Here is a 26,767-nt window from a genome sequence, read left to right as displayed (position 1 = left end):
CCAAAATCATTAGCTTCCTCCCACCAAATGTTTCTTTTGTCTATTTATGTTCTCCTTTCCCTCTTCCAGGTACACAGGTCGGGTCATGCGGGATGTGATAAACTTGGGCTCGTATAATTACCTCGGCTTCGCTGAGAGTACAGGTCGGTGTGCTAACGCTGCAGCTGAGGTTGCCATGACATACGGTGTCGGAGTCGCCAGCACCAGGCAGGAGATTGGTATAAACACACTGCAAAACACACAAACACACACCTGCTTACTTTGTCCTTACCGCTGAGCTTGAAGAATGTCCAGAGATGAATTCACCAAAACAGCAACAGTTTGTTCGGTGATGCAGTAGTGCATGATGGGATGTCGTTTACTAATGATCAGTGCCACAGATTGCTTTTAAACACTGGACTCTAATTTCACCTTCACATTAAATCACCTCCACACTTTTGCCATTTCAGGACATTTAATATTTTGGCCTTTCCTTAAATATATAAACAAGTGTGATTTGTTTTCTCATATATTTAATTGGCTCCATTTTACAGGTCATGTTATATTGCTTCTGTTTTATTGAAATTGCCCTTAACTGGCAACAAAACTGAATTAATGTGGGCTCCTGAGTAAAGCCTTTAAACCCTCAACTGCTCCCGAGGTGCGGAAACATGGCAGCACACTGCTCTCTAGGTTATCTAGGGATGGGTAAAATGCAGTGGCTGATTTCCCTATTGCAATCAATAATAACAGTAGTAACAATAACAATGATGATGATGATGATAATTATACTTTCTATTTTTAGGATATTGAAGAGCTCACAAAACTTCAATACTGAGTAACTTAAATCGTCCAAATACTAGCCTACGTATTGAGAATGTATAAATTACATAAAGTATATTAACCCTGAAGGGATCCTTTTACACCATAGATTGTTGAGGAGGTACAATTATCTTTTAAATACCCAATTAGAAATAAGTTTACAAAGTGTTGGAATGTTGAAATGTAGTTGTGCGAAAGATGTTTAAATCTTCAGGAATCACCATGAATGCATTTTACAGCTGTGGACAGAAGGTAACAGAGTTACCGCCGTCTCTGCCCATGGATTGGTCTTGGTTGAGTGACGCTGCTTAAACGAGGGCTGGGTTTTAAAAAAAATAGATTTTTCTCGATTTTAAATCAAGATATTAAATCAATTCCAATTTAATAAATTCAACATCGAGATATATGTATATTATTATCATTATCATTATATATATATATATATATATATATATATATATATATTTTTTTTTTTTTTTTTTTTTTTTTTTTTTTTTATACGTTCTCTTTTCCGGTGAAGTGACCTCACTTTTGGACAGGGGTCTCAAACTCCCGGCCCTTGGGCCACATCCAGCCCGCCCTCCCCCTCCAACACTGCACTGCGTCTTCGTTTTCCAAAAGGTGGGCAGGTATCTGTGCTTCCCAGTTTCTTTTGCAGCAAACAACAAATATGTTTCTTCCCAAGTAGAAAAGAAAGGCGGACAGTAACCACAGAACATTTCAAGAATGACAGACATCACATTATTTTTTTGTGGAGTTCAGTGGAAGCCCAACATGCCTGATATGCAAGGAGAAAGTTGTGGTTTTAAAGGAATGCAATCTCAAATGCCATTACTGGACTAAACATGGGGAGCAATATGAGAAATATACGGGAGATGAGAGGAATAAAAGAGCGACACAGGATGAATTTCTCAGCAAAGTCTTTTCCAAAAGGCCTTGAAGGAGGCTGATGCTGCTGTTGAAGCAAGTTAGTGAATTAATCGCCAAAGCAGGAAAGCCGTTCCAGAAGGACAGTTTCTGAAAAATCGCATGCTGCAAGATTCTGATATCTTGCGTCCAGAGAAGAAAAAGTTCTCTTTCTGCAAACACAGTGGAGGAGCACATCAACAAAAAAAAAAAAAAGAACATGAAAAGCACAAACTTTCACTGGGAGCACGGACACAACAGACAGTGCTCAGCTAGCCATTTTTATAAGGCGTATCACTGAGCAGCAAAGTAACAGAGGAGTTACCGAGTGTGTGCCCGATGCGTGGGCACACCACAGCCATGGACACAGCAAACCTGTGCGCTCCAGCGCAAATATGAAATATGAACACGTCATGTCTGAGCAAATCCAGGAGCTTACAGCAAAGCCAGTTCCAAGCCTTTTTCAAAGAAATTGAGGCAGTGTGTGGTGATGCACTTTATTTCACTGAGGTGCACTGGATAAGCAGGGGAAATGTTCTGAAGAAATTTTTTGAGTAAAGAACAGAGGTGAAAAAATTCATGGGAAGGTGGCAGAATGGATGTTCCTGAATTTGATGATCCCAGGTGGGTAATGGACCTTCCATTCTTGGTGGATATAACAAAGGAGCTGAACATCCTTAACCTGAAGCTGCAGGGGCCTGGCCAGCTCGTCACAGCAGCCTTTGTCAGTGTCCTCTGAAAACGGAAGCTTTGGAAAAGGCAGCTTTATTCAAAATACCTCAGCCGTTTCGTAGCATGCAGATCTCTTGTGGAGGAGGGCACAGTGTTCTGTGGGGAGGACTACGTGTCTGCTGTTGATAACCTGCTGCAGGAGTTTGATCAGCGATTTGCTAACTTTAAAGCACATCATGACACTTTCCAGCTGTTTGTAGACCCCTTCTCAACTGGAACTTATTGACTTGCAAGGCAACAGCCTGATATATACTAAGTTCAGAGAGGCACACTATAAACTTTAATACATGCAGGTACACGTCCAGGTTGGGTGATAATCACCTTGAAGCTGTACTCAGGGTTTCAACTGTGGCCTTTACAGGCCAAATGTAGCCACACTTTGTGAGGAAAAATGCTGTCAGATGCTACATGTGTGCTTGGGGATTTTTTTTTTTGTTTGTTTGTTTTTCTTTTTTTCAGTGCAAGATTTTTGCCCATTTATCTATTTTTATTTAGTATCAGAGCAAAAAAAAAAAAAAAAAACATCACCTGCACTAAAAGTTTAGTACAACTATACATAATAATGCATAGACAGCTGTTTGCATTAACTTTAAATATGTGGGAACTTTTACTAATTCAAATAAAACATGTTTGGAAACACTGCCGTTTTTTTTTTGTTTTTTTTTATTTTTTGTTCTTTAATATGAATGTGGCCCTCCTATGAGAGGATGATATCATCAGTGGCCCTTTAACGATTTGACTTTGAGACCGCTGCTCTTGCGTGACTTACAGAGACTTTGCAAGATTGTAGCATATAGACATACAACTGGTGTCCTACGCAACTTCCATGCAAAATAGCTTCTCTTGTTGAGATAATGTCCAGCTCAGATGTTTTAATGCACCAGTGTTTGACGGAAAACACGTCAAACAGCTGAAAATTGGAAAAAAATATGAGTTTTTTTAAAATTCTTTCAGCCAGGTGAAGATGGAAGCATGTTACTCCAGTGAGGAGCAGATGGAGTATTTCTCCTGCTCCAGTATTACGCCGATAATATGGACCAATATCGCCGTCACATAAACGCACACAGCTGAACAAGCTGAATCTACATCATTGTAGGAATTTCTGAGTCATATTACAGCTAAAATTGGATCTATTCTATGCAGGGTTTATTAACTTCATTGCGTTATCTGAGATCCTAATTTTAAGAATATTTAGAGTGACTCCACTGAATGAAACGGTTTCATCAGAACATTTCAAAAGTTTAACTGTTTTCCTGTCTGGAATTTTTTGTCTGGCTTCCAGCATTTCTGGCTCTGAATCTGGGGAAACACAGTGTTGTTATGGTATTTCAGAAATGCATGTAGATGTGTCAGATCAGATTATTACTATTATCTCATAACTCCAAGATAACTGATTTTGATTGCCACTTAAATGAACTAAGTGTTTTATAAAAGTAGTTATCTGAAAATTTCTTTAATATTAATCAAAAATATGTTGTGTTAATTAGCTGTAAATGAATCAATATTGAATAGTAATCAAAATTTAATCGCACTAGGCTGTTTTGATTCAGATTTGTTGAAATTGATTCAGGAAATTAGTGATGATACCCAGCCCTAGCTGAAACATTTCCATATTCCCACTGTGTCCTGTCCGCTGTTTATCTTTGTCCGTTTTATCTGCCAGTGATCATAAAAAGGTAAATGTCAAGTGTCCGTCGTGCAGAATTATGTCGTTTCGCCGTTTGCCCACTAGATGGAGCTCTGACTATTCAATCCTCAGTCCTCACCACTGTCAGTAACTACAGCAGTAGCCACAGCCAGGCGGCACTACAGGGGTTGGCATAGCAGAGCTTGACGACAGGTACGTTTATAACAGTGTTGTGAAATTAAGGATGACTTAACATGCCTCCAGTTACTGTTTAATTCTGTTTGCCATGTGTCACGATAGCTTTGTTGTCATGTTTTTCATTTGCTTTGCATTGCTAAAGTTGTGCTAACTTAGCTTATGTTGCTCCCTGTCTATTTATGTTCGCAAAAACATTGCTATGGTTATGCCAACCCAGCATAGCGCACAGCTTAAAAGCCTGTAAATAACTGCAGAAACAAGTGTATAAAATATTTGATAGTACAGAACAAACGTTTATTACTCCATCAGCTGTGTTGAGACGCATGTAAGGAGGAGCAATGTGAACGCAGAGAGAAGGGGAAAGTTAAGATGATGAACATTACTCTCTTCAGCAACTGTGATAATGTCATGTCAACCCTAGTTTTATTTAGTCAGAAAACACTACAACTGACTCAGGTTTTAACAGCAACTTACTGTGTGTGTTGTTGTGGAGTAACATAGGTGCAAGACTCTTTGTGACCATTATATGTTTAAAATACAACTCTGTTTAAGATGACATGTTTTTACATCTGAGAAAAGTGTCTCTGGTTTTTATTTTGGATCATATGAGTTCTGACTTCATGGCCAAGACAATAATGGAGTAGAGAAAATGTGATTTAACATTAACGGGCATCAGAAAGCTGCATACATAATGTTTTGCCATCCACTTCACTCAATATATTGCTTATATATAACATACACCTATGGTCTAAATCTAGAGGTGAATTAATCACTAGTTAAATTATTGAATGCTCCATAGAAAGACTAATTTAAAGTTGATAAAATAGAAGTTATTTTATTTACACATTTTTAAAAGTAATCAGCTGATTAATCAGTTATAAGAATTTTTTTTCTGCCAAGTTGAAGAAATGGTATCTGCCTAAAAAAAATCCATATCAGTCGGGCTCTAACCATGACTTAAATGTTGCTAAGTATCAGTAGTGATCAACATGCAGCTCTGACTCACAAAGTACTTTGGGGTGGAAAAAAAGAAAAGGAAAGAAAAATCCAGATTGGTAAAAAAAAAAAAAAGTCCCCATTACAAATAATAAACTTCTACAAAATAATTACGCTTGGTTAAAACTGTGACTTAAATAAGTCATCAGTTATAATGTAAATTTAAAAACGGTGCATCCAAAGAATCCACTTTTCTTCATAACTGTGGCACTGTCATGAAGCTGCAGAGCCTGTTTCATTCATGATTCGATAAAATCCAGATCAGCCTGCAGGAAGTGAAATACAGCAGGTCGTCTGGCGAGCAGATTTACACTGATGGAGCAGAGCTGAAATTCAGCGAGAAGGCTGGCCCACTTTGTGATATAGGAAGCGCTATAGTGTGTGTCAGTGCATGAAAAATCAGCTGTAAATCTGATATCTTGATGCATGCCTGTAATATACAGTAGATTATTATATAAAATAGAAGGACAAACTGGCATTGAGGACTCCATGGATGTTTTTTGGTGTGGTGAATCTCAAAAATAAGAGATGTCTGGGCTAATCTTCAATTTTACTAAAAACTAAGACAAAACAAACAAAAAAAGCAATTCCCAACCGCGCCTTCACTTTTAATGCAGCAACATATGAATTCCAGTCATCTATTTTGCTAACATTCAGCAAGATTTGTGTCATTTCAAGGAACTGTGTATAGGTAATTGAGAACCTTACTGGTATTTGATTGTTTGATTTTGTTTGGCGCATCTCAGGTAACCTGGACAGACACGAAGAGTTGGAGAAACTGGTGGCTAAGTTCCTCGGTGTGGAGTCAGCCATGGCGTTTGGGATGGGGTTTGCAACCAACTCCATGAACATACCAGCACTTGCTGGGAAGGTCAGACAACAAGCCGTTTCTTATATCTGCTTCAAGTATTTCTGTCACTTTGCTAAAGATAAAATAAGTTAACTGCCAAGAAACTTTGTTAGCACAATGTTAGGTGCAGACTCTTACAGAAACATTCCACAGCATCATGTTATCTCAGGTCACCAGTAGCAGAGAGTACACAGGCGCACAAAAACACCCGCCAACATTATATCAGGAGGAAGCAGTTCCTGCTGCCGCAACAAGATTAAAAGCAGTAAAAACAAAGAGTCCAGATTGGTCTTTTGTGTCACGTTGCTGCTAATTTTGTTTGGCTGGTAGATACTTCAACATATGATCAGTTTCGCTGCTGAGTGAAAACTAACGCTGTGTGGCTCCTGACTTCTTTTGTTCTTGTAAAATGATGCAAACTCGCTGGTAGAAATGTGTAGGTTTAATGCTGTACAAACAGCAGTGATGCAAACGGCTTCGTCAGTGTATTTCGCCCAATTCAGATCAATAATCCTCCCACTCAGTGTACTCTCGGGGCAGTAACAAAATGCTCCTAAGTCTTAGTTTTTTAAGTAGTCTCATGCATTGCCTTCTCAAATGCATTAAAATAAGTCATAAACTATTTGTGAATGACTTATTGTAATTGTCCTTGGTTTGGTACCCTGCAGGGATGCCTGATTCTGAGTGATGAGCTAAACCATGCCTCTCTGGTTCTGGGAGCCAGACTCTCCGGGTCCACCATCAGAGTCTTCAAGCACAACAGTGAGTCACAAATGGGTCCTTCGATCAGTCGGATTCCCACTAACATTTATGCATCCGTATCTTTAATATCCACATTAATCCTTGTGTATTTGTCAGTCTTTGAGTTTAAGTGGTTTGCCATTATTGTTATTCTCATTCCCTGGACACATGTAGTACCATTTCTGTTTCTAACTAAATACTAAAGTTGCATACCTGCAACAGTAAATGTCTCGCCTGTTCCCATAAACTAGAAAAAGGGTTTTATGTCATCTCTGCAAAGATCCAAGGTTTGATTTTGAAAATGATTCTCTGTCAGATATGCAGAGCCTTGAGAAAATGCTGAGAGAAAGTATCGTTCATGGCCAGCCAATGACTCACAGACCGTGGAAGAAGGTCCTCATTGTAGTGGAGGGCATTTACAGGTATTTACTCAGTTTCACTGGATATTTTCTCCTTTTCGAACCATTCTCTGTAAACCCTAGAGATGGTTGTGGGTGAAAATCCCAGTAGATCAGCACATTTTAAAACTTAAATGACCTAAATTGATCGTTACAGATACAATCAAGGTAATGTAAACTGATCTCTGTGAGATTGATTGACTGGGTTTTGGGGAAAGAAGTGAACAAAAATACTCTGTTGTCTTCTTGCAGCATGGAGGGCAGTATTGTGCGCCTGCCAGAGATTATTGCTCTGAAGAAGCGCTACAAGGCCTACCTTTACCTAGATGAAGCCCATAGCATAGGGGCTCTTGGTGAACGAGGAAGAGGGGTGGTGGATTACTTCAATCTTGACCCAAGTGATGTGGATGTTATGATGGGCACCTTTACCAAAAGCTTCGGAGCTGCAGGGGGATACATCGCAGGGAAAAAGGTAAGCATGGAGGGCTGTAGGTTGATTTTGTTCTTGCAGCTAATTAGAACATTGACTAATTTGGGATGCGGTTCCCAGTTTACTAACCCTTTATAAAAACCGATCCTTTCAGCAAAATGCTATGGTGTAAAGAATCTTAAAACCAGATTTTTAATGACAAACAAGAGCTATAACTGTGATTTAATAGGACGCTTGTCCTCCCAGCAACGTGGATTTATAGCCTTAGTGCAGATGTTGCTGCATTCCTGACATATTTACCATTCTGTATGACATACCATCAAAACAAGGCTGGCAACGTCTAAATCCTGATGTCAGGATGAAAAAATCTTTTGTCTCCATCAAATTGTCTAAGATTGTGAAACCTAAGAAACTGCTGAGGCTCCTTAACAAAACAAATGGGCCACAGAAAGTCAGCCATAAATCTTTACTCCGTGACTCTGCCAGCAAGTTATGAGATGTGGTTTTTGTATTTTATTAATAATCTGGATGTCTTTCAGACAATATATCAAACGCATGTTAAAGGATTTTTGTCACTGGTTCGAGTTTAGCTTTGCTCATTTTACAAACAGATTTTTCTATTTATAGTGTTACATAATGTAAATAAACATCTTTAATATATTTTACAGTTGATATTTCTACTTCACAGTTTGTGAGAAAATGCAGCTTTATGATGATGGTCCTTGAACCTCTGCTTGATGTAGAATCTCTATTTTTTTGCCACTTTTTTAGATAGGTCTTCTTTTTTGTCTGGTACACTGAATTTTTACAGGAAAACCCTCCAATACTAAGCCTTTCTAATTTTAAGAGACTGTAGTGAAATTGAGGCTGTGTTGTCGATGAATATCTATTTACACCTCCTGTGTATCTGCTGGGTTTAGGAGCTTATCGAGTACCTGCGCTCCCATTCCCACAGTGCAGTTTATGCCACCTCCATGTCTCCTCCTGTGGTGGAGCAAATCATCACTTCTATGAAGTGTATTATGGGAGAGGATGGAACGACGATGGGTAAGTCAGATTTAAGTGGCACAAGTACATGACTACAGATACACCTCCCCGTTATTCACTGCCTTGCTGTCCTTCCACCTCCTTCCACTCCCGGGCAGTGGGTTCATTGGACGCGCTCTGAGAATGCAGCTGCGTCTGCACTTGCTGCGATGGGAGTTCCCCCCCCCCCCCCCCCCCCCCCCCCCGCCACGTGTTTCTCATGTTGTGATTGTCTGAGTTATGTTTTTGTATGTACTGAGGAGTGTTTTTTTGTATCTCAATAATGGGCCCTTAGGCCCAGTGTGGAGATGCCTATTTTTTATCCTCTCAGCTACATCTTACTCCCTAATGTTCCTTTCACCTATACAGTATCTAAGACAAGGAGCGCTGTAGAAATGGCTGCTCCGTCAGTGTATGCCTGTTCTGTTTGTGTCATCATATGTTGTTTTGTCTAGTCTTGGATGGGTTGTACTGAAAACATGAATTTCCCTGCAAAGGGATTAATAAAGTATTTTTCATTTCATTCATTCATTCATTTCATTTCATGACGTATTGACAAATCCAACATTGTAATCTAATAAAAAACATGCATAACTAGGAGCAATTCAAAATTATTAAAAATATTATACTGAATGCTATAGTCACTCTACTAATAGATACCCTAAATTCTACTCACCGATCTTCTAAGTGGGATTCACAAAGATGCAAAAGACTCTGTCACTGCATTTTGATATATCTGTCTAATCCTAAATAGCCTCCAAAATAGCCCCTGTCAGGATGTGGACCAGGAACATTTGAAGGATACTGCATGTGTCTGGTACCTGGATGTTGTCTGTAGATCATTTTGGCCTAGTGGGCTTTGTTTTTGAGTCTTTGTTGATCAGATACTGCAAGATTTGTTTCTTTGGAGTTTGGGGGCTTGTTGAATGCCTTCAGCTCTTTATCATGTTTTTTTGACCATACTTAAACAGTTTTTGCTTTATCTTGACGTGTTAGGCTGTTACTGTGGGGAAGTAGTGTCACCATGCAGGGTGATGGTTCTGCATAAATGTTTGGGTAGATAACAAAGTGTCAAATAACATTTATGGTTGAATGTCAGAATGCAAATTTTTCCTAAAGAATAGTGCACTCTCACAGGATGAGTGGTGTTGCATTCACTGTCACTAGTTTGAACACATGAATGAATTATCCCAGTGTTCCATCAAATTCAACCTAAAGTTAAAAAACGGGCTCAGATCAGACATCACTAGAAAAAAAAATGATTGGACTAATAAAATCAATCATCAGTTCCATGCAAATTTCAAGCTGTTTTTGTGTATTAATATTAATTAGAATATACATGTTTGTGTGTTTTATTTCTTTTAGATCTAATTCATTAGATTTTTTTTTGTTTGTTTGTTTTTTAAAGTACATTAAGTTTAGAGAAAGATATTTCCTCAATATAAGATAGTTTAATGTTTTATGAATAAAATAATTAAATTGGATTTAGGTATGAAGCATCTTGGCAGAATAATTATCAGGTTATTAATACAAACGTGAGATTTAAGCCCGCTGTACTATTCTCTACAACCAAATAAGACATTTTTCCACAACAAATAAAAAATAGTAGGGTAGATGTGACCTATGATTGAATGTGAAAGTTGAACCTAAAAGTATTTTGCATATCAGCTATACCAAAATAAATGTGCCATTGTTTTTCATTAGACTTCACAGACAGGAGTTAATATCTGTTTTTAAGTGGTTGGTTGGATAAAACACATAAAAAAAACAAGTTTTCTTGAAGGGAAAGGCCTCAAATTGTTCACTTCTCCCATTTGGAAGATGACCTGGTGGATGACCTGACCTGAGGAAAAAAGGTCAAACTACCTGCAGCTACCTACTACACCTCTAAGAATAAAAAGATATATCTGAGAGGATGCCATTAAAAATAACAACAAAGAACACCTTTTGAGGAACAGGAATTCTGTAATATGATAAAAACTCAGCAGAGTTGTACATATGCCCTTCTTGATTAATTAGTTGGCTTACTTGAATAATTTTTGTTATTCTGAGCACATCTGTGTGTATGACATTAACAAAATTTAAATGTATTAAAAAGATGTTTTTTTTTTCTTCTTAAATCAGTTGCTGTAAGTCTCAATATTAGACACCAGGGGTCAGTATAAACTGCTAAAATGTAGGTAGGCTCTTCCACACACTAACCACGCTGGGTTAAAAGGCAAGTATTAAATAAATTGCGTATATTAAATTTTGTTTACATAATTATGATTACAGCTATTAATTTACTTTTTCCTAATCTGGGTTTTTTGTACTATTGCTGCTTTTGGGCTGAGCTTAGTCTCTCCTAGGCAGTGCACAGTCCCATGGTCTCCCCTGGGAACTGAACTTAAAATGATCAGAAGAGTAAACTGTTATTATGTCTTGCACAAATAACCGGTGCTTCTCTCAGCTTTTCAGTGAGCAGGTAATTCTTCTGATAAATCTCCTGCAAGAGTAGAATGGAAAACCTAAATTTGTGTAAGCTCACTGACAACTTTGTGTTGTTTGATGTCATTGCATTTCAAAGAACTCGGTGAATCTTTTGATGTCCTCTGAGAGAAGAAAATTACATTTCAGAGAAACTAAAAAACTTAATCTCCCTATGGTAGCTGGATGCTGTAACTCTCAGGCATTTTTTCTCACTCATCTTATGAATGCAGTTGTGTTCAGCTGCTTGTCAGCCTTCCTCTTTCATCTTTTCAAAGGATCATCTGCCTGCTACTTAGCCACCCAGAAAGATAAGATTTGGGAAAGAATAAAATCATCTGGGTAGGAGAGCAGCCTTTCTTCAGCTCTCGCAGGCATTCACAAAATTTTCTTTTTAACTTTAATCGCTAAATTCTACTAAGTAGAGGTGTGATGGGTGTATCATATAGTTCTGTAAATATCTATGCATTTTTCATGAATAACACATCAGCAGATGATAAAAGACCAAGGTGCCAGTAGTCATCACGCTGCAATGTAAAACTTAAGACGATCATTAAATATACATGATATCCGAACATGGAGCAGACACGTGATTAAGTTGCATAGAATTTGCCGTCATTTCTCAGGTTTCAGAGTCTCTTTTCATCATTTCCAGGTTGTGAACGTGTGCGGCAGCTGGCAGAGAACACAGTCTACTTCCGCAAGCGGCTTCGAGAAATGGGTTTCATCATCTATGGTAACAACGACTCTCCTGTCGTTCCACTGATGCTCTACATGCCTACCAAGATAGGGTGAGCCTCTATAATTGGAAAATTGCCTACTCTATCAGAATAACTAAATCTTTCATAATAGAGTCTATACTTTGCATTATTGTATTATTTATTAAAAAAAAATTATTTTCCATAAGAAAGAAAATAAGTTGGGGGACGGGGCCCTGGTGGTGATAAGTTTTGGATATGTCAGAGATTAGCAACACAATTAATTAGATTATTTTCAGCTTCTTTGTCATAAATCACTATAAAACTTCTGTTCAAAACTTTAAAAACAATCCAGTCATTTTAAGAATATAACACTAAACCAGTTTTATTATTTGAATTAAAATTTTATTTAATAAAAACACAAAAAAATGAATTACAATGGGAAAACAGTTGAATCTGATGGATAAAAGTAAAAATGTAAAATTTCACCATTTTAATTCCAGATGAAATGCTGAAATTACATGCTTGGTTTTTAACTATAATTACAGTAAGATTAAAATATGTTGTTTTAATTCAAAGTCAATGGGGCATTTTTGGACACAAAGGTGCAGAAAGGGAGTATCAGACATTACATAAAAATACTGCTGCTATCAAATCAGTTTATTGCTAATATTTGACATTACCAAGACTCTAATCAACACCAAAGCCTTATTCCCCTACTATTTATGTAGAAAACTATTCAAACGGACATTGAAAGGGTTACAATCCTAAAAATGATGGAATATTTGCTAGTTTGGAACAGGTCTTAAGTTAATTAAGTTATTTATGATTTTATAGTAGTTTCCTATTTGTGGACATATTTGAACACAAAAGTCACCAGAAGATTCAAATCAACCAAGTTATTTCATGCCACTTGAAAATAAATAAATAAAAAGCTTAGAAACATGTACAAAAATACCCAAGGATGACATAAACATTAAGTTGGTGAAAAAACGACTAAAACTAAGCTGAATAAATTTTGTCAATCCATCTTGCTGACCTTAATTTCACAAAAACTCAACTTGCATATGTTTTTGATTGTTCACTTCCCCTGACATCCTGCAATGTGAGCTTAGGGAGCTCCTTCAGTTTCTGAACGGGTGCAGCAGCAGCAAAAGGTTAAAATTATCCCAGTTTTTATCTTATCCAAGCAGCCACATCTTGCGTTTTCCTTGATCTTGAAATCATGTTTGATAATGTTTCTCGGCAGACCAGAGGTGCATTTCAGCCAATCCCACCCAGAATCTAAACAGCACAGGGCTTTTGAAAGAGCTACAAGATGATTTCTGACCCGTTATTTTGCAAATCCACTGAGATCTAACATGCTGGGTGGATTTGGCTAATTTAATCTTTAAAGTGTGCTGTTGGTCTGTGTTGGTCACAGCAGACTAGAAATCAGTCAAAGGTGTTCTTCAGTTGTATTCATGTCTGTTTTTATCCATGACTTTAGCTTACATTCATTTTAAAATAATAATTGCAAAGTGTACCCACTTCTCTGTGCCTTCAGTATTTCAGGCACAATTTGTACTTTAAAATCTCAGATTTTTATTTGCTCTTTATTTAGCCTGGAGCATCCCATTGAAATACAAAATATCTTCTTTCAGAGTCCTGGTCAACACATTGTCGATTTATAGAAACCTCACTAGATAAGGACAATCAAATCAAGTTAAAACAGTTTTTCTTAAAGCAGGGGCCTGAACTAAGAATTGGTCTCGTTCACGTAACCCAACAATGGGGATCTCACTACGCAGCATAAATATGCTGGTTATTAACTTGGCCTTTCAACCCAGGGTTCACCAGTCTGACTGCGTTCAAGTGAAACAGGTGGAGAAAGCGTTTGATTACAAATCGCAATAATAAAGCAAGCCGAAGGAAAGAAAAAAGTGGCTGCTGCAGCCAAAGCAGGAAGGAAAGCTGACGAAAACAAATGAAAAAATGAAAGAGAAAACATCACTGCCACATCATCAAAGCATGAGTGGATGTGATTGAATGAACAAACAGTTCAGGTTTATTCTTTCAAGTATGTGAAAAAGTATCTCCTCTTATTCTGTCAGAGGACACACTGGTTGATTTCAATCCTCTTTCCACCTTCTTCTTTTCGAACCATCCGCCTCCATCTAACCCTTTCCTCTGCATCCTCTTCTCTTACACTGACTAACTTCATGTGCTCTTTTTCTACATCCATAATTCTCCTATTGGGTCTTCCTCTAGGCCTCCTGGCCAGTAGTTTCAACCTCATCATCCTACCAATATATTCACTATCCCTCCTTTATACAGGCTTAAACCATCACTGGATGATCTTTGCACCATTGAAGAAAGAAACATCAAACTGATTAAATCCAGTCATCAGATTTATTGTTAATGCCTACGTTTTTAAATTGCTAAATGAAGAGTTTTAAATGTATAGAGATTTTAATTAGTTTTTAAAGAACTTCATAAGATGAATGTGGATTTGAATGTACAGACATTATTTGATGTAATTTTGTGAGTTTGATAAGCTGCATGAGAAAATGGGGGAAAATTTCTTTTATAGTTCTGTGATGATTTTGCTGAAAGTCATTTCTGTCTTTTCCAAATCTTTAAAAGTCTGCAGAAACAAGTTTTCGGAGTATAAACTTTATGTTTTAGTCTTTCTCCTGCTGACACAGCTCTTATGAAGATACTTTTGAGTCGAAGTCATACACCTTAGTCGCTTAAAGAGCAACTCTGTCATTATCTATTCACCATGTTTTAATTTTTTTCATTTTTCTCTACACCGAAAAGGAAACTAGCTGGTCTCTGGTTTTACTATAATGAGTCTAGTTTATGCTGCAAACCTGGTTTATGTTTCTTCTTTATCATAAAGAAATCAAGTTGATTTAATATATTTATCTGTAATGTTTTGGCTTCATCGGAAACTTGGCTGTACCCCTCGATCCCGGACTAGGCCATTGTTCCTGAGGACTCAGTTTTATTGGCTGGACCGGACTATGCATTCCTGAAAGAGCAAGGGAGGTGGATGTTTCATGGTGAACAACAAATGGTGCTCAGATGTGGGAATTATTTCTACAGGCTGTTCTCCAGACCTGGAACACCTCATGATCAGATGCCGGCCGTATTCTCTTCCGCATGAGTTCACATCGGTTGTCATGACAGCAGTGTCTGTTCCGCCACACGCTGAAACCAACGAGGCCATGGAAGAACTGTTTGAAGTTATCGACAGGGCAGAGACTTCATGGCCGGAGGCTGCGTTTATTGTAGCCGGGGATTTTAATAGCACCAACCTGAGAAAAGTCCTGCTGAGATACCACCCAAACACATCAGCTGTTCTACACGTGGCAGTAATACACTGGGTCATGTTTACACATCTTACACAAACACGTGTAAGGCCCTCCCTTGCTCTGCTTTTGGGAAATCTGATTATGCCTCAGTTCTGCTGCTGCCTTCCTATAGACAGAAATTGAAGTGTCACGGACCATTCAAAAATGGTCCGTCCAATCGAGTTGCAGCATTCAAGCCCGTACCACCAGGCTCAGGGACAGCTTCATACCGCAGGCCATAAGACTTCTAAAGGCTGTCAGCAGCACCGTCACCTTTGAATTAAAAGCATCTTCTTTTTTGCTTATTATATATTTTACTGTATAACTTATTAGTAGTATTCTTGCTTTTTGTGTTTGACTATTTTTATTGTGGTTTATATTCTTCTTAGCAATGTTAGGAGAGCCTGGGATTTTTAAGAATTTCATTGCCAATGATTGCTGATGTAATTGTTGTGCAATGACAATAAATTAATTCATTCATTCATTAGACAGAATACTGAAGATGAAAATAGCTGAATCTGAAACCTGAGCAGTATGTAATTGCATTTGTTTACCACCAGAAGTTAAATATGTTCAAAGGCACCAGAAATTGCTACTACTTGGCCTACGATAGGTGGCGAACATCCATCGAGTTGCAACTGGTTGCAACCTTTAAACAACCAGAACACTCAAAGCCTTTTGTATAGTCTATTTAAAATAGTCTAAGGTGTCATTTTAACTAAATAATTACGTTTCTTTGCTGGGAGTAATTAAACTATTTATAATTTGCATGAATGTCAACAACTTAACACTTGGCATTATTAAGTGGTCATGTGCCTTTAAGACTAAGCGAGATCTCGAACAGTATTGAAAGAGGGCAGCGAAGGACTGCATGGTCTGAATACCAGACAAAATCTGTCCCCATCTGTCTAGATGAAAATGAAGGTATGAGCACAAAGGCATCACTGGTTTGTCCTTTTTTTCCCCCCCCGGGGATGTTTATTCAGTTATTTGTTGTTTCTAAGCAGACAGTTTATGCAATGTTAGCTGGCTAACTCCTACCAGTGGACACACATTTTATGCACCTAAAAGTTTCTTTTATTGACCATGAAAAGAATCATGGAAAGGATTTCCATATAATTTAAAATGACTTTTAGAATTTAGCTTTTTTTTTTTTTAAATCGATGAGTTGGATTAAAATATAAATATTTAAATATAAATTGTGTTGTATTATAAAATTGGCCCACCCAAAATTAATAAATTGGGCCAAGTGGAAGTAAGCAGTTGAATATTGATTAAATTTGATCTGAATAAGAGGATTCCTTACTCTTAAAACAAATGAATCATGGAAATCATTTTTTGTGTGTGTGTGTAAAAGTCTGTGCTTGCGTGTGTTGTCTTATCTGGAAGCCTAGCATACCCTGTAGCAGTACACATTGCCATGGTGATGCATGCTGATGACATGTTATACTGAACCTGAATGAACCTGCTCAGACACTCAAGTGATATTAAATGACACATCCCCACTCCTCTCCCATCTCTGAGTAAAAAAGATAAAAACAATGATTATTTAAATAAAAATGATTATGGTGTCATCTCCTCTTCAGAGCGTTTGGCAGGGAGATGTTGAAGAGGAACGTCGGGGTGGTGGTCGTGGGCTTCCCAGCTACACCCATCATCGAGTCGCGGGCACGGTTCTGCATCTCTGCGGCCCACTCAAAAGACATTCTCGACAGGGTGAGTAATCCCTTTCACAGAGTGACTCTCAGAAAGAGGGAAATGAGATTTGTCACTCAAAGAATTCATAACCATTTATTGGCTGTTAATATCAGAGCAAATACTGTAGCCTGCTGAACAAACAAGCCTTCAAAATGTCTAACATGGCAGATTTTAATTTAAAAAGTTCCTCATTGTTTGTTTATTAACCCTGTCCGTCATAAAGTATTTATTATTGTGAGAATTTATGATCTTTAAATGAAAAGAACTAAGATATAACGCAACGTGTTTCATCTGACTGTTGACTCATTAATTACAGTTTTATCCTCCTGCTGCTCTAGATGCTGGTTTGAAAAAGAAAGACTATGACGGTTATACACAATGAATACAAAAAAGAAAAAATTAAAAAACATTTAGACAGTAGCAACAACAGCTCCACACATATTAATCCGGACTAGTCTTGCTTAGCCACATCTCACGGTTCTCTGCCCACACAGGAGAATGAGGCGACTGAAGCCATTACCATTCAGAGAAAAACACTCTTTGGGTTCTTAGTATTCCTCTAATTAGTCAGAATTGTTAGTCCCAAGCCTCGCTACTCTAACCTTTACTGGTGCTCTTCCACAGCAGAGTTCCAGAGGGCTGTGTCTAATTACAAGACTTATGCACACTAAAAGGTTTCCAGTATCTTGCTTTTTTTTTTTTTTTTTTTTTTTAGCTCAACTTTACCTGCAGGAGTCCAGAAGGGAAGAGAAAGGAGTTCAAGCCAATATTCCATCACTAGAAGACTTATCCAAGTGGTACTGGCTGGTGCTGGTTATACCCTTTACAGTTTTGGGCCTTCCTGTTAAAACATGTTGTAATAACCTTCAAATGGTTTGAAACCAAGCCAAGAGATCAGAGGGACATTAAAGGGAAGCAGGGCTGCATAACGTGGGAAGAGGCTGTCTGTGTCGAAGGACTTGCACGATCTCTTGTGGCCTAAATGTCTTCTTGAGACTTGAGAAGCCACTTCAGACCGACTTTGTGTCAGAGATCCAGAGTATCAGGAAAAGTTGGATTCTATTTAAAAACAAAGTTGCAGTGCAGCTTCACTCTGCAGGTAATGTTCAGTATATTATACAAGTTTTTGCTTATAAACCAGCTACTTGCCGAGGTTAGCGTTTTGTGGACGCGTTTTATCTCGGCAGGACATGACCAAGCCGCCCGTTCTTCTGCTGTTCCAGCTGCAGACCTGCCTGCTCCTCCACTGCCAATGTTGGCCTTCAACTTACATTCTACACATTTATATAATTTTATTTACATATTCTATTTTTATTTATTTTCTTTTATATTTCTATAATACATTTTTTATATAGAAAAATATTTTTATGTGTATTATATTAATGTTTTTAGTTAAATTACATTATGAAACTGATCAATTACATATTTTAATAAATTTGAATTACGTAATTTAGATCAAATATATGCATTACATTTTTTATTTTAATTTTTTCATCTATAAAAAAATCTTGTACATTTACTCATCTGTGTAGTAACCCTGACCACCTGAACCCTCTGACTATCCAACTTTTTTTTTTTTTCTTCTTCTTTTTTTTTTCCTCCTCAAGTACCGCCTGGAGTCTCTCCAAGTACTCCCAAGGGGTACGTGTATCCAATCTGAGAGACACTGGTGTAAAATAACTAATTTAAGGATTTGGCAAGTAAGAAATAAAAACATGATTAATAATCTTGCACAGTCCACTCTTGCCTTCTAAAAGAGTAAAAGACTTCGGCTGTAGTTGTGGAGATGATTATCTGGACAAAAAATCAGCTTCAGCTTGAGGCGTGTTGTGATTTTTCCTGTTTGCTTTATTTGCATTTCTTTCAGAAGTGCTGATTAGTTCACCGCTCCTCTTTATCTGCTGCTCTGTTGTTTTCCATTTAGATGCACAGTGCAACAAGTGAGCATCATCCTGTTAACGTCACAACTAATCACAGCTTTAATGAGTTTATGTGGAGCTGCAGAGTTAGGACAATGAAATTATTTCTTTCTTTATGACCTGAAAGCGGAACATGCTAAATTTACAGGTTCATTTAGTCAGGTTGCCCTCCCCTGATGTAAATCATCTCACATGGAAGTTTAATCATCACCTGCATCTAATATGGGTGGGTTAAATCTGCTACACCTGAAGCTGTTATCCACCCCCAATCTTCTTTTTGCCCTTAAATAAAAAAACAGATCAAAATGAGCTGAAAAAGGGAAGTTTGGATTATTGTAATTTTTCATGCTTTCATCTGTCAGGATGCTGAAACCCTTCTCTTTGTTCGCCGTCTTTTCTGTATCATCCTCTGATTCTTTGAAGTGCCATGTTGATTTGAGTGTTTCTTTCATCCACCGATGAGCTTTTACCAATTTGTCCTCATTCACACACACACCCTTAAACATGCACATAATCCTAAATCCTTTCATTATCATGCTTGTGTCATTTCACTGACCTTATGAATATCAGAATCTTAAACAATTCTTAACTGATCGTCGATGCTCTAAAGAATATTGTTATGAAGGAGTAGGAGGAATTTGATTTTTCAAACAAAAATCAAATTGGAAAACTGAGTTAGATTAATGTGCCGTTCAACAAGAAAACAGGACCACTCAGAAGAGTCAGGGACGCTGACTCTGGGGCCTTTGTGGATCAAGATGAGCTGTTTCCAGCATCATCCACAGATATTTGATTGATTGCTCTTTGGGCGGTTTAGAGGCCAAATCGACTTCTTTGCTGTGTTCTTTGGGCCAATTATCAAGTCATCTCGGTGCATCGTCCCTGCTGCCATCCAAGAACGCTGTTGTCATGGTGTTATGTGTGTGAATAGTAACCATGGTGAGATGAGTGGTGGCATCATAAGAGGGCATCAGCATCAGTCAGTTTACTATAAATTCTGATTCTGCTGTTTGTGAACTATACTATATTTTTTGCAATGGCAAGGAGTCAACTCATTCAACTTTATAGCACAAATTCACAACAAAGTACCTCAAGCCATTTTTAAAAATACAGTCCAATTCAATCTGGTTCATTGTAGCAGGTGACAGATAAAAAGAGGAAAAACAAATAAATAAATAACTCTTTAACAGGAAGGAAAACTTTCAGCAGAACCAGACTCAGGAAGGGCCACCTTCTGCTTTGACCATGTGAGGGTTGAGAGGATAGGACAGAGGGGTCAACAAGTACCATAACAAGTCCAGGCATACATGCTGGGAGAGTGTCTGCTTCCTGAACTCAAAGTGGAAGCTGGTTCCACAGAGAGGACCCTGTTAACTAAAGCCTCTGCCTCCCGTTCTGCTTTTAGAGACTATAACTCACAAGTAAATCTGCAGTCTGTGAGCAAAGTGAGGAGAAGAATTTTAAATGCTACTCTGGATTTTAAAGGGAGCCGATGAAGGGAACCTAAAGTTGGACAAAGTGATGGATAAAGCCTCATATTACAGCTATGGAAATCAAAAACAACAGTAGAGTATTGTAACAGAATCCTGAAAATACTGCAGTTGAGAGATGTTTTTAAGATCAGTTGATTGACAAAAATAACAAATTAATAAGTAAACTATCTTAAAGCTGTTCAACAAATCAGAGGTGGCTAACCTACAGAGGAGGTTATCCAACTCAGCTCTGTGGAAATTACAAGCTTTTCTCTTCTTTTTTCTTCTTTTCTGTCTGTAATATTACTGTTTTGGTTCAGTCTCACTGCTCTAAAATGATTGTTTTTTGATGCAGCAGGCATCATTCTATCATTGCATGTTGTTTAGTGCTAGAACAAGAGGGTTGACAGCGAGCTGGTGAACAGAATGTACCTTTTAGCAGCTGAAAGGTTAAATATTAAAAGTGGATTTGGACTTAATGTTCCAGCTTACTTGTTAATTTCATTTATATAAAAAAATGTGTCAATCAATTCACTTTCATATGTAATATGTTAACAGATTATTGCCCTGCCACCAAGTTAAAAAGTGATATAAGTGACTATTAACAAAGCAAAACTGCCTGACACAGCATTTACTGTAATGTCTCTATATGTACACACATCTGCTTGCCATGTGGTTGTAGCTGACTATATTGTGTAACAATCGACTTCCATAACCCAGAAATCCTTCATTCCTGAGGCTGAAACTTCCCTTTCAGCCAGAATGAGCTTTTTTTTTTTTTTTTTGCTGTTAAGACACATCTATATAAACTCATCACAGTTATTGCTCTGACTTTATGTCCTGCTGGTGTAAACACTCACTAACTAATAGGACTTTAAAATCTTTTTTTTTTTTTTCCAGTGTAAGTGATTTTCTTCACCATCCTTTTCCCTGATTTAATGTTATAAAAACCTGACCTTCTGCAGATTTAAATTCCCTCGCGCCGCCTGTTATTCATAACGCCCTTCACTTTGACAGCTTTTTTTATTGTAAAAATGTCTCCACAGGCTCTGAGTGCCATCAGCGAGGTAGGAGACCTTCTTCAACTCAAGTACTCCCGTCACAGGATACAGCCGTCTTCGGCGCGGCCTTTTGACGATGGCGTGTTTGAGGACATTGATGACTGATGAACCACTCCTCTGCTAAAGTGGTGTGAACCGGAACAGCCACAGAGAATACAGGTCAAGATGCATCACAGGTCTTCCACGAGGACATCGCTGTGCGTACACACCCCATCATTAGCTTGCCATAACATTACCTCACAACAAATGGAAAACCACCATCGGATTCTGCTTTGATTTACTTGTTAAACACACTGAAAACAGCACCACTGCTTTGTCCTGTGTTTTTTATTTATTTATTTTTATTCTGTCTGAACCTTTTTACTTTTGTTGCACATTTTGTGTTAAGTATTTGTTAAGCCTTGTTGCAACATGTGAGGCAAACGTCAGCTTTACAAATGTAAAAAGTAACCGCTGGGATTTTTTTCAAAACAGGAATCTTAAGTAAACTTAATTGGATAAAATTACGCTATTAAAGACACATTTTTTTTTTAATCTAGCACCATTGAAATCATTGATTATCACAATAGACAGACCACACAAGTTGCCTGTTTGCCAGAAATCTCTCATATTAAGGCGTCATTTACAGAGGTTTTGTCTGATTTTTAAAAATCGAATCATCATATCATTCTGTGGGGGGGTTTCAGAGAAAAATGGCAAGAATTTTGGAAGCTAATAGTTCCCCTCTACCAATCTAGATTAGATCAGGTTTGTTCATGTCTGTGAATTGAAAGCTAACTCTGAAAAGCACTCCCAGCCTCCTCTAAATCTACAAATTATTTCTAACATTTCAATTGTTCCCATGGAATCACTAAACCTGAATTAGATGGTAATTATCTGAGTTTAAAGGTGTTTAAAACCAGCTCCATGTTCCAGTCTTTAAGCTAAGCTAACTGCCTGCTACCTCTTCATATCTAGAACAGACACAAGAGGTACCGGCTATCTTGTGAAGTCAACATCCAATCAAATGACATTAATGACATTGCTTCTTAACTCTGTTAAAGTCATGGCATTTTTTTTAAATGGAAAAACTTTGTTGTGACTAGTTTCATTGAGGTGTTTTCTTTCTACCAAACTAACCACTGCATCCCTGCTGGAGGCAGCGTGATGACCGCCACCTGCAGTTCAATAACTCTGTTAATAAGGATAAGACTCTGCTCCCATCTGCATAAGACATCACGTTTACATTAGATCACGCTCTCAGGGGCGGGAATAAAGTAGATGAATACTTATTTCTGTGCATGATCCTTTAGTCTGACTGGCTCGGTATGAAGACAATAGATCTGACCATTCAAAACAAGATTTGTGTTTACTTTGTTAATGGGGATTTCTGCTCTGAGTTATTTCTGCTTGAGGCACCAACAAACCAATGTAATTTCATTCTTTCATAGTTAATTTCTCCTTTAAATGTCTACAGCCCGCCTACAGTGTACCGAATGACTTATCTTATTGGTTTTCCATGAAAACATAAAGGTAATGCTTGTGAACTTTATTTTCCTCGGCTGGCTCCAGCTCTGAGTCAGTACAGCTGTGCCAAAGTGGAAATGGATGTTTCATAAGTAAAATTATCCATGAAATCCTCCAGCTTAAGTATCTCTACTCTAGCTGGAAGAATGAAAATGTTTGTAGTTGCAGACAAATAAGCAGCGACATATTAGCAGTGATGGAATTAGCACAGAACAAGTAAGTAGTACTCCACTTAATCCAAATGACCTGCTGTTTACTATAAAGAAAGAGGGGGAAATTTGCATCTTTATGAAAAAGTTTAACAAAAAGGTAAAATGTAAACTGAAAACTGAGGACTTTTTATTCTCAGATTTCTGTTGTGCGTCACATTTGTATGGATTTATTCTCCATGTTCTCCCCACAGTCATGTTACATCACTGGTCAGCGTTTCTTTTTAATTTGATCAAAATATCTTTTTTTATCCTTACAGATTATCTAAAACATGAGGTTTAAACTTACTCATTGTCACTACTTTTCCTTATTTTTTGTGGTCACTGTGCTGTCACTGTTACTGATGGATTAATCACTTAGAAGCCAGAAGACTGTGGGCATTAATGTTTTTTGTGTCCGATAACTGTTTATTTTAATGCCTTGTAAATCAGAGGGCCGTCTTTGTGCTGTGGCTCAGAAGTAATTTACAGCTTTAGTCATTGTGCAACTGAAGATGGATGTGTGTTCACCTGCACGCTTTGTGATTTAAAAAAAATGTGTGTGCTGCTGCACCGTTGCCATGCTTTTCATCCAAGTACACGTGTCTTTTGGACTCCGGGTCTATTTCTGCGGCTTGCCACTGAACTCTGAGACAACGTTCCTCACTGAAGGCAGCTGCAGAGGAAAGGAAAAAGAAATCCCACATGCGTCAATCAACACTTGCATGTCTGCACTCTGACATGTATTGAGCAACCACTGTAGCCGATACTGATGCATGCACACAGAGAGAATTTGTTCCTAAAGCTGCTCTGCACAGATACCTTTTGTTGTGCTGGCTTTTTGAATTTTAATGTAAATAAGAGATTATAATATTGAAATCAGATGATTGTCCATGTCTAAGCTCAAAGCATAGTTATGTTTGCGCACAACAAAAAGGTCAAATTGTTGTGAAAGCAGCATTTACAACATATTTTATAGGATAGATGTAACTGTTAAGTTATTAAATCTCATGGCCTAATGTCTGAATGGTGCAGTTTAACCGAAAGAAAAACCCTTAAGATTTACTGATACTTGATAAACACATGCACAGTTTTGTCTGTTGAAAAGTATCTGCCATTAAATCTTCTCTGTTCCTGAGAAAATAAAGTAACATAAAGCAGAATAAGCCTTTTGCCTTTGTTGGAGTAACACAATATGAAATTCTGCCATTGAAGGTAGTTTAAATTATTATTATTATTTTTTTTTATTATTATTTTATTCTTGGGATATGTGAGTGATTGTAAATGACAACTATTTTCTGACATACAGTAGTGCCTTTTAAAGCAAATGGATGATGATGATAGTGTCGAACTTGGTTTGTTTATTTTTATTTGACCTCTTTAACAGTACTAGTTAGCACTTGGTGGGTTGTCTGACTAATCATCATGCATTCGATCATGGGAAGATGCACTATTTGCAGCACATCAGCAAAATATCAGTGTGTAAAGTGTCACCATGTTGGTTTAAAATCAATAAATCATCAAAATATATATATATTTGGACTTGTGTATTGCTTCATTTTCCTTCCAGTAACATGTTAATGAGGCCTTGTTTAGCTCCACTGTGTGTTTGAAAGTCCAAACCAAATGGGAATTATTTTAAGGTTACATTTTTTGCTTATGAGTTACATATCAGCAACATCTCATTGATTGAATTGTTTTTTACAAAAAGATTTTTCTTCTGGTTTATTTGGCTGAAAAATGCCACTTCAGTTTCTTTTGAAGATATGTTGCTCGGGTGTAACAGGTGCAGTCATTTTTTTGGATACTAGGGGGCAAAATAATGGCTCTGAATCTGTGGTCACCTTCTCTTCTGCCATTACAATCGATAGATTCAGAACCTGTAGTCTTATATTTAAAAAAAGAAAAAAAAAAAAAAAACTCCCAGAGCAGGCTGGACCTCTCAAGAGGAGGGACCTAAATAGATAATTACAACAGAACATTTTTGGTTTTTGTACCCATCATTTTCTTCATTTAAATGTATCTCCTCATTCAGCTGCACTTTGTTCAGGCGAGAGCTGGTAAATGATGCCATGCACACTTTTTCATGCACTTTTTCATCCAGATTCCACTTCATGCACAAGTTAGCAAGCAGCATCATGGAAACAGTGATTAGCTTCATTCACCATAGTAATGTGAGGTCTGGCTTTTTTCAAAGATGTGGCTGCATTGGGAGGGACAGCTCTTATGGCTCCCAAATGGCTCTTCATTTAGCATCATTTTGAGCTTTGTTGTTACAAAGAAATGACAGTTGCTCTTGTTCATCATTTTAATCAAACCTTTAAATGAGCAACTCAACACAGAGCCACAGCTAATAAATAAAAAAGGCCAAAGTCTGAACATTTTCACACTTTAAATAAAGTCATGGATGATTTTATTTTGCTTTACAGTCTGCAATATCATTCAAATTAAGCTTGATGCCTTTTTTCTTTATTTATTCCCCCTGACCTGTTTGCTTGTTAAATCAGCTCAACCTCCTGTCTGTTCCTGGTCTTTACCACTAACACAAGCCATCTTCAGAGCATCTGTTAATGCTAAATCAGTATTCATACAACAGATATTTTCTGACATAAATGTTTTGGTATCTAACTGCTTCAATATAATTTGAACCATTAAAACCATTAAGAAGGCACCAGTAGTGTGGAGTTGATTTGGCCTCTCCAAACAGCCGTGTGAAAAGAGCTTTAGATTTATAACTAAAAGAGAGCTGTCATTTTATTATTTTGAAACAAGCAAGTCACAGATATTTTGTTGAGAAATTGTGTCAACTTATGCAAAATGAAAACTATGGGAAGTAGTTTTGGATTAGTACCGCTAGCATGTCGAGTAGATTAGCTAGATGCTCAGCTGGTCAATTCAGCTCCACCCTAAAGTTAGCTTCACCCACTCAATCAACAAAAAGATTGAAAAGAAAATAAAAACTGGTGTAACTTAGTTAAATTCAATAATAATTTAAACTGGTAATGTAAGACTGTCCTTGAGAGCTGCAGTCCTGCAAGTTTTAGATGTCTCCCTGCTCCATTACACCTGATTCAAGTTAATGAGTCACTGTGCAGGACTTGATGGGCTGTTGGATCCATTTGATTTGAATCAGGTGGGTTGGAGCAGGGAAACATCTAAAACGTCTCGGAGGGTCATAATCCTGCAGGTTTTAGACTTTCCAAGTCTTGTTTAAGTTTTAACTTCAAAATGAAAAAAGAAAAAAAAAAAACAAGATTTATAGTTTTCATCTTTGCTGGTTTTTATTATTTCCATCTGTCTCTCAGTAATGGACATGAAGATCAAATTGCATCACTAAACACAAATATACTAACAGCAAAGGGCCTCATATTGAGGAAAGGACAGTTACAAGGTGACAGAAAGCAGCCTGAGGCCAAATACAAAAACAACTTCACTGAAACTGAGAGCCAAAACCCCAGAGGGCCAGGCACAGAGATAAGAAGTGGAAAGCTGGAGGTGGCAGTACTGTGAGGTTAATTAACTGAGTGGAAACAGGTGATAAGTGAAGTGTTAAACAAGTAACTGTAACATTTTCTGTCTTTTTTTTTTTTTTTTTTTTGGAAATTTGCCCTGGCTGATAACCAGTATCAAACTATAATAAAAACCTTTCAAAGACCCTGCCCTTATGTGTCGTTGCGCAACTGCTTTTCCAGCAGCAGTATTTAAACTTCAAGTCC

General features: G+C 37.6%; 1 protein-coding gene across 2 annotated transcripts in view; it reads left to right on the top strand.

The window, feature by feature from the left end:
• The window catches only part of LOC121631348 (serine palmitoyltransferase 2-like), a 32,995-nt gene extending 9,830 nt beyond the window's left edge, over positions 1-23,165 (top strand). The window contains exons 4-12 of one of the 2 annotated variants that reach the window (XM_041972199.1): positions 70-218; positions 6,007-6,131; positions 6,779-6,872; positions 7,168-7,273; positions 7,502-7,721; positions 8,600-8,726; positions 11,827-11,962; positions 16,794-16,923; positions 21,343-23,165. In XM_041972199.1, coding sequence (XP_041828133.1) covers positions 70-218; positions 6,007-6,131; positions 6,779-6,872; positions 7,168-7,273; positions 7,502-7,721; positions 8,600-8,726; positions 11,827-11,962; positions 16,794-16,923; positions 21,343-21,462 — 1,207 coding nt within the window. In that variant the 3' untranslated portion in view covers positions 21,463-23,165. Of the gene's footprint in view, positions 1-69; positions 219-6,006; positions 6,132-6,778; positions 6,873-7,167; positions 7,274-7,501; positions 7,722-8,599; positions 8,727-11,826; positions 11,963-14,809; positions 14,855-16,793; positions 16,924-21,342 lie in introns of those variants that run through there. The other variant, XM_041972200.1, reaches the window with a different exon arrangement.
• Positions 23,166-26,767: the final 3,602 nt, after the last annotated feature.

This window comes from Melanotaenia boesemani, chromosome 20 (genome assembly GCF_017639745.1).
Source record: "Melanotaenia boesemani isolate fMelBoe1 chromosome 20, fMelBoe1.pri, whole genome shotgun sequence".
NCBI lineage: Eukaryota > Metazoa > Chordata > Actinopteri > Atheriniformes > Melanotaeniidae > Melanotaenia > Melanotaenia boesemani.
The sequence above is the reverse complement of the archived record's forward strand: the minus strand, read 5'-3'. Positions and strand labels throughout refer to the sequence as shown.